Source organism: Paralichthys olivaceus, chromosome 8 (assembly GCF_024713975.1).
Source record: "Paralichthys olivaceus isolate ysfri-2021 chromosome 8, ASM2471397v2, whole genome shotgun sequence".
Classification (NCBI taxonomy): Eukaryota; Metazoa; Chordata; class Actinopteri; order Pleuronectiformes; family Paralichthyidae; genus Paralichthys; species Paralichthys olivaceus.
In genome coordinates, this window is record NC_091100.1 from 4,007,762 (window position 1) to 4,015,083 (window position 7,322).

The 7,322-nt window shown below is 43.3% G+C and overlaps 1 protein-coding gene across 2 annotated transcripts; it reads left to right on the forward strand.

Annotated features, from left to right (window-relative positions):
* Positions 1 to 600: 600 nt before the first annotated feature.
* Positions 601 to 6,509, forward strand: LOC109644728 (dnaJ homolog subfamily A member 3, mitochondrial-like). 2 transcript variants are annotated; one of them, XM_020110170.2, is made up of 12 exons: positions 601 to 857; positions 1,582 to 1,718; positions 1,913 to 1,996; positions 2,094 to 2,303; positions 2,427 to 2,579; positions 2,726 to 2,873; positions 3,052 to 3,116; positions 3,278 to 3,406; positions 3,949 to 4,064; positions 4,300 to 4,394; positions 4,560 to 4,688; positions 5,249 to 6,509. In XM_020110170.2, the coding sequence occupies exons 1-11, from the start codon at positions 653 to 655 to the stop codon at positions 4,673 to 4,675; spliced, it is 1,458 nt and encodes a 485-aa protein (XP_019965729.2). In that variant the 5' UTR covers positions 601 to 652; the 3' UTR covers positions 4,676 to 4,688; positions 5,249 to 6,509. The 2 variants fall into 2 exon arrangements, with proteins under 2 accessions (XP_019965729.2, XP_069386199.1); XM_069530098.1 differs by lacking the exon at positions 4,560 to 4,688.
* Positions 6,510 to 7,322: the final 813 nt, after the last annotated feature.

The following is a 7,322-nucleotide window of genomic DNA, read 5'->3' on the forward strand; positions in this document are numbered from 1 at the left end:
AGTCGCTGTGATGAACAAAACATGCCATGACACCTGACTGATGCAGAGGAACATGGCTCTCGCCCCACCACCCTTTCAGTGACCCTTGACCCCTCACCCTCACACCCAAAGGTCAATGTCCCATCACAGCTCTGAGAAAGTCTGACTGCAGCAGGGAGCAAAGTGAGCCTTGGTATATTATTTTATTTTATTTTTTTGTTATTTCACAATCTAATAATCAATTATTACAAATGTTTCCAAATTAAAATCAAATGCATTGATTGATGTCTGTCGTTTAAAGCTCACTAACGCCCCCTACTGTCTCTAAAGTGCATGAGCACTTCATTTAAAAAGAATCTCTCTGCCACCTCACGTTTTGTCTTTACAGAAATAAACTTCTCATCATACAGTCCCGACAATTAGGTTCATATTTTACAGGAACGGAAATTAGTAAAACCTGAAATTATTAAAAATGTAAGTTATAATCAGTCCATGAAAAAGATAACACATTTTTTTAACTACCATACACAACCCAATGTAATAGTACAAGTACTGTGGTAAAAGCAGAATGAATACTTTGAATACTTTGAATGCAGTAAGTTTCATTACGACATTGCGACTTTTATTTTGGTAATTCTTCCTCATCCGCTCTGACACCGGAAGTGACGCTCAAATGGCGTCCTCCTCTGCCCGGCTGGCTCCACGCTGGCTAACAGCCGCGGTTTCTTCTGGAAACCGCAGCGGTCGTCTCGTCGTCGTCTCCTCCGGACATGCGGGGCTCTGCTCGGGGACGGTTCCGCCGGCTCTCCGGGCAGGGTCGGCGGTCAGCCCCGGCTCCTGGAGACCCGGACACGGGGTGACATTGAGGGGAGACACAGGTGCGATGCTAAGTGTTAGCATCACAGTCAAAGTTAGTGACACTGAGATCTGAGCAGAGGTTAAGACGGAGCTCCTGATGCAGCTGATGTCAGGTCCCGCCGATGTTACATCATCTGGAGGCCGCGATTTCAAAAGTCTGCCTCTGTTTACTTCCTCACCTCGATGGAGAACGTCACCAGGTCGAGGAAAGGAATGAAGGAGACGCTGCAAGGAGTTAGGAGAGGAGAACCAGCTTTATTTATGACACAAGAACCACAGACGGTCTGAGTTCTCTGACTGTCACGTGTCCTGAGAGAAGATGTTTTCAGTTCATACGAAGAGACAAAAGAAATAAAACTAACTTATAGCGAGATAATCTAATGACGTGAGGGAAATATATGGATAAAACCTTATATAAGTGGAAACATGTTATGGTGTCCGTTCCACAATTAGGGGCTTGACATTACTTTTATGTTTGTATTTAGTTCTAATTCTTATTATATTAAGTTCAACCAGCTCGTTGTTGACCGGCTACATGTGATAGAGAAACTAAAAAGAAGTTCAGATGATCAGTTTAGGAATCACATCAGTTCTGGATCGTGTCTTGAGAACAATATAAAAAACCGTTCTGTTAATTTTACATTTATGCAGATCTGCTCAGGTGCCACTCCCGGGCTGCTCTAGCCTCATGATGTGGGGAGTACTCTTTATATAAAGTTCCTCTTTACATCCTTTTCTCTGCAGGGGTGAGATTCCCTCATGTCACCAGCTGCCGATCCCTCCACACCAGCAGCAGGCTGACAAACAAGCAGGACTTCTACGAGGTGTTGGGTGTTTCCCGTGACGCCTCACAAAAGGACATTAAAAAGGCGTATTACCAGGTCAGAGACGCACGTTCAACATCTACACAGTCGACTAGTTTGTCATTAAAAATAGTTTTGTTGAGATTTGATAAAGCAACAGGATCGTGAGGTCTACTTTTAACAAGCTGTTGAATCTTCTTACTCCCTGCTCTTCTTCTCTGTTCTCTCTGTTTTCTGCGCATTTTCATTTATGTTAAATCATCTCTCACCAGTTGGCAAAGAAGTACCACCCGGACACCAACCCGGACGACCCAGGGGCCAAAGAGAAGTTTGCCAAACTGGCTGAAGCCTATGAGGTAAAAAACAAAGTCACGATTATAGTTCCCTCTTCTAACGAGGAGAAGATAGAAGTTGAGCAGCAGCATCAGGTTGTAATTGTCTTTCTGTGTGTAGGTGCTGAGCGATGAGGTGAAGAGGAAGCAGTATGACACGTACGGAGCGGCGGGATTCGACCCCAGTCGAGCCGGGGCCAGCCAGCAGCAGTACTACAGAGCCGGGGGGACGAGTATCGATCCTGAGGAGCTCTTCAGAAAGATCTTTGGAGAGTTTACTGGAGGGATGGGCTTCGGAAATATCAACAACATGTTCGAACAAAGCCCAGAGGTAAGAACTCATTAAGTTTTATCCTTAATGTGTAGTTGTGTTTTATAGCCAAACATAATAATGAGGATGGAAGAGGCCAATGAAATATGAATGTCAGTTTTGCGCGTCTCTGTCTTTCCCTAGTTTGTGATGGAGCTGACGTTCACAGAGGCAGCAAAGGGAGCGAATAAAGAGCTGAGTGTGAACATCGACGACTCCTGCACAAGGTGTGATGGGAAGGGCAGTGAGCCGGGCACCCGAGTGTCACAGTGTCACTACTGCAACGGCACTGGCATGGTGAGTTTCAGAGCCAGATGTGTATGTGAGGTCGTCTGCAGGACCCCTGACGAGCTTTTGTTTAATCACGTCAGGCTCCGATTGTTCCGTCAGTTCGATTTTCTCTCAGGATATGTGCACATCGCTGTCTGTGTCGCCCCCTGCAGGAGTCAATCAACACTGGTCCCTTCCTGATGCGCAGCACCTGCAGACGCTGCGGTGGGAAGGGATCCATCATCACCACGCCCTGTGCTCTGTGCCGAGGGTCAGGTCAGACTAAGAAGAGGCAGACGGTCACTGTGCCCGTACCTGCTGGTAGGTTTTCATCCTGGAAGCTTTAATTTCTTTGACAACTGTACTAAACGTGTTGATCCTCTTGGATTCTCAATGTTTTTTAATCTTTGTAAAAAAACAGTGAATCTGTGCATCTTTAAAAGATCCACACATTGATTTGGACATATTTAAAAAGATTTATCTGATATTTGTCTCACAGGTGTGGAAGATGGTCAGACAGTGCGCATGTCAGTAGGTATAAAAGAAATCCTCATAACATTTAGGGTAAGTTTTTCCTGTTATATGTCTTTTTATATTAAATCAAATTTCAATCAAATGTGATGAAATAAATGTATTCATTACATCCAGAGTATCAGGAGACACTGAACATCAGCGAATGTATGAGAGAAGTTTGATGTGTTAAAAGTAAAAACATCTCCGTGCAGGTCCAGAGGAGTCCAGTGTTCAGGCGCAATGGAGCAGACATACACTCAGACATGCCCATTTCTATAGCTCAAGCCATCCTGGGGGGCACGGCCAACGCACAGGGCCTCTACCAAACCATCAGTGTAGTGGTGAGTGAACAGAATATATTATCTTTTAGATAGATTTGACGAGTCAGTCATTTTGTGACGGGCACTCTAAATTTGCAGGTTTCAAAATCTTTGGCAGGAGCTACTTCACTGAAAACTTTGAAATCTCTACCTCATGACCTCAATTAAGAAATGTTAATGGGTCAGTAGAGCTATTGGGGGAACACACAATGAGCTAAGTGCTAAGTTAAAACCTGTGTTCCCATCATGCAGCTTTGCTCCAGAGGTTTCGATACTCATGCAAATTCGTATCATATAATTTGAGGATCTCAAACTCATACAATTCCTCTCGTTGGCTGAATGTTTTCTTTCCATCGGTTGCGAGCTTTTGCCCTTTAGCCCGTGCAGAGAAAACACTGTGAACAGAATGGATCTCAGAGCACAGTGGTGCTTTTGTGGCATTGTAGCCAAAAGGAACCTTTTAGCAGAATGGTAGTGATGTGGTTTTTCCATTTTACTGCTGAATGAAGACCACATGCACTTCTCCCAGAACACTGATGCCCGTTCATTGTGCGTGTTTTCAGATTCCCACCAGTTGTCAGGCCAATCAGGTGATCCGGCTGCAGGGGAAAGGTATTCGGAGGATGAACAGCTACAGCTACGGAGATCATTATCTTCACATCAAGATAAGAGTCCCCAAGTAAGAAGCTATAAATCTATGTTGGGCTGCTCAGTAAAGCTTGTGGTTTTAGATTCATGAGAAACTGAGAAACATCTGGACCGCTGTGATTTATACATTTAAAATTTCGAAAACGTTTTAATATGAAAATGTTACAATCAGGCCGTGTGTGTGTGTGTGTGTGTGTGTGTAAATACTTGGTCGACACTGTATTCGTATATTTTAACTGTATCTGGTCTGTTTTGTTTTCCTGCAGGAAGCTGACGCGTCGACAGCGCTCTCTGTTGCTTAGTTACGCTGAGGAGGAGACGGACGTGCAGGGAACCGTCAACGGCGTGGATCCTTCAGCAGGTCAGGGATAGGAGTTCAACTCCACCTTTTTAAATGGAGACATTTTCTCCAGCCTAGTGTGGATGGACACACAGACACAACCAGTCTCTGAGGTCTGAGGTCTGGTGATGCCATCAGTTGTAGCGTTAGTAGTTGAGCTGATCCAGTGCGTGTGTGTGTGTCCAGGAGGGGGCAGCGGCGCTCCAGGATCTGGTGAGAAGGCGACCAGTTCAGAGGAGGGACAGGAAGAGCAGAAGGAAGAGGGAGGATTCTTCTCTAAACTAAAGAAAATGTTTAGCTGACACTCTGCTGCAGGTGGGGAATTAAACACTTCACTCCTTCATCAGTAGACATGTTGATTTATCGTCAACAGTGCACAGAGTCTTCAGTGAGTTTAAGCAGACAGTCAATGTTCGGCTGTGCTTTTATATGAGGACAGAAACTGTCGTTCTAATCCACGAGAAAACACAAAGTCTGTGAACTTTACAAATGGAAGATTACACAGCTTTTCAGTGGCAGAAGCTCTGGGATGATTCAGATATAAAACATAATTAAAAACTTATCACGCTGATGTATATGTTAGTGTTCATGTTTTATTTTAATTCCTTATTTGATGTTATGATAACTGCACAGACTCAGACGGCAGCAGTCGTATCCAGGATATTTTGTCTCGATTTCTAAATAGTGAGAGGAGGTGGAGAAGTGTCGTCCATCTTTTCATACACTCCATGGTTTTCCATTATAGAACTGCAGGTTATAAATATTTCTGCTTAGCGGAGAGGATCTCAAAACAGCCGCAGCTTAAAATCCACTTTGTTTTTAAGCAGCATTGATGTTGTCTAAATTTTGCTTCAGTTTTGTACATTTTTTTACAGGCAAAAAAAACCCAACGTAGAAAATGGAAGAAAAGAAATCCACTGAATGCTCCTGCACGCCGTCTCCTCCTGTGGGGATGAAGCGAGGAGGAGTAAGAGAGAGAGAGAGAGGCATGGGGATTTTTGTGTTGACACAGTCGCACATTGTTGAAGCTGCGGTCGGCAAACAGGCCACGTAGATGTCACGTCCACCTACACACCCACTGATCCGTCACCACACACAGGTGCTGCACGGACAAAGAAAAGAAACGCGACGGAGACGGACGACTGTTGTGGCGTAACTCTCTTCTTCTAACTCTGCTGACTGAAACTTCCCTGCCCCTCGAGTCACGAGGCGTCAGTCCGTCACTCTCTGTTCAGTGAAACCAGGAAAATGGCGACAGAAGTTTATAGTCAGCCGGGACAGTAACAGGCGTTTGCATGGATTGTAACAGGACAACAAGCAACGCATTGTCGGGGTTTGAGGAAGTAAATTGCACCGTGACGGTTTTATTATTTAATCTGTTACTCTGTTTATGGGAACCACAGCGTTGTAGAAAACTGATGTGTATGAAATGAAGGTTGTTTGGAAAGTTCCTGAAAAGGTCTGTTAAATTTTTCTCTCGTTATATTACAGCTGAATTGATTTTCTAACCCTTAACAGTGAATCAGCTCAGCGTGAAGTCAGGGGACATGTTTTCCACAGCGCAGCAGTCGATTCTGCTGGAGAATAATAATATTTACATGGGTTTATTTATTAGAATTTCTTTCCAGTCGTTAAGATTTTCATGGTTCTTTGGGAAGAAAATCAACAAACGACTCTTATTTAATGGAGAGTTTAATTGTTTTGTCCTAAGAAATTCTCTATTTCCTCTAAAACTCAAATAACAGTAAATCACATTCCTTTGCCAGTCCCCCGTTTAATATAAGATTTAAATAAAATATATTTTTAGGATCTACACCAAATTTCACACACTCGGACATCATTTTTTCATCTAGATGAATTATTCCCTGACAAACAAAAATGTTGGGAAAGGCCCAATCTCAAATTGTTAAAGACTTAAATTTATCTTTCTTGTGTCACGTCCCACCCCTGCACAATATTTCATGGAAGTTGTTTGAGTAGTTCTGTGTAATTCTGCTAAATTACAAACGCCCTCCTTGGCGTATTCAATCCTTTCTTCAGGAAATAACAGGATTTTTATGTATCCAGTACAATAATCATGTATTTCCCATTTCCCCTCCATGAAATTGCTGAATAAACACATTGCAGTGCTGCTGACTCTGACTTCATGTTGCATTCTTTTCTGAAGGAATGAAAAACAGTAAAAGTGGGAACCCTGATTGTGAATATTTGTTGCAGTGAAATCCAGACTGACTTGATTTCATTATGTTTGTTGCATCTGTGAGTGGCAGCAAGAAAAACATTAAATAAATACGTTTTTAAACTGGACGTTAACCTGCAGTGCTGAAGCGCAACCAATGGAGGACAGTGTTGACGTGATGGACTGCAGCTCTAACTCTGTCACTCACTCGCTCAGACTCTGGGTTAGGGTTAGGGATGAAAACCTATAGGAGTTCAAGATATTCTTCAATAACTTTTTTTCTGAAGGTCATAGAGACTTGGAAGTTGGTTCCATCTCCACTAATGTGGCTATGCCCGATCCATTGGTACCACCCCCGAGCTTCTACGACCTTTGGAAGGGGTAGGGTTAGGGTTGTGATTAGTGTTTGATTTTTCGGCTGTGATTAGGGTTAGGGTTAGGGTTGAAAACCTATAGGAGTTCAAGATATTCTTAAATAACTTTTTTTCTGAAGGTCATAGAGACTTGGAAGTTGGTTCCATCTCCACTAATGTGGCTATGCCCGATCCATTTGGACCATCCCCGAGCTTCTATGACCTTCGGAAATGGTGAAACCACCAAATCTATAAAAAAAAGTACAAGATATTTTTGAATAACTTTTTTTTCGAAACTCCTAGAGACTTATGCATTTCATGAGTAATAAAGGGTGGGCTGCCACGCAACCACACCGAATTTCAGCACGTTTCGAGCAAGCAGCGCAGAGTTATTCCAATTAATCCCTAATATGGGTT

Coding starts and splice junctions, on each gene's coding strand:
- LOC109644728 (XM_020110170.2), top strand. CDS start 653: ATGGCGTCCTCCTCTGCCCGGCTGGCTCCACGCTGGCTAACAGCCGCG. Junction 1,997..2,093: donor AACTGGCTGAAGCCTATGAG/GTAAAAAACAAA, acceptor TTCTGTGTGTAG/GTGCTGAGCGATGAGGTGAA. Junction 2,874..3,051: donor CACTGTGCCCGTACCTGCTG/GTAGGTTTTCAT, acceptor TTTGTCTCACAG/GTGTGGAAGATGGTCAGACA.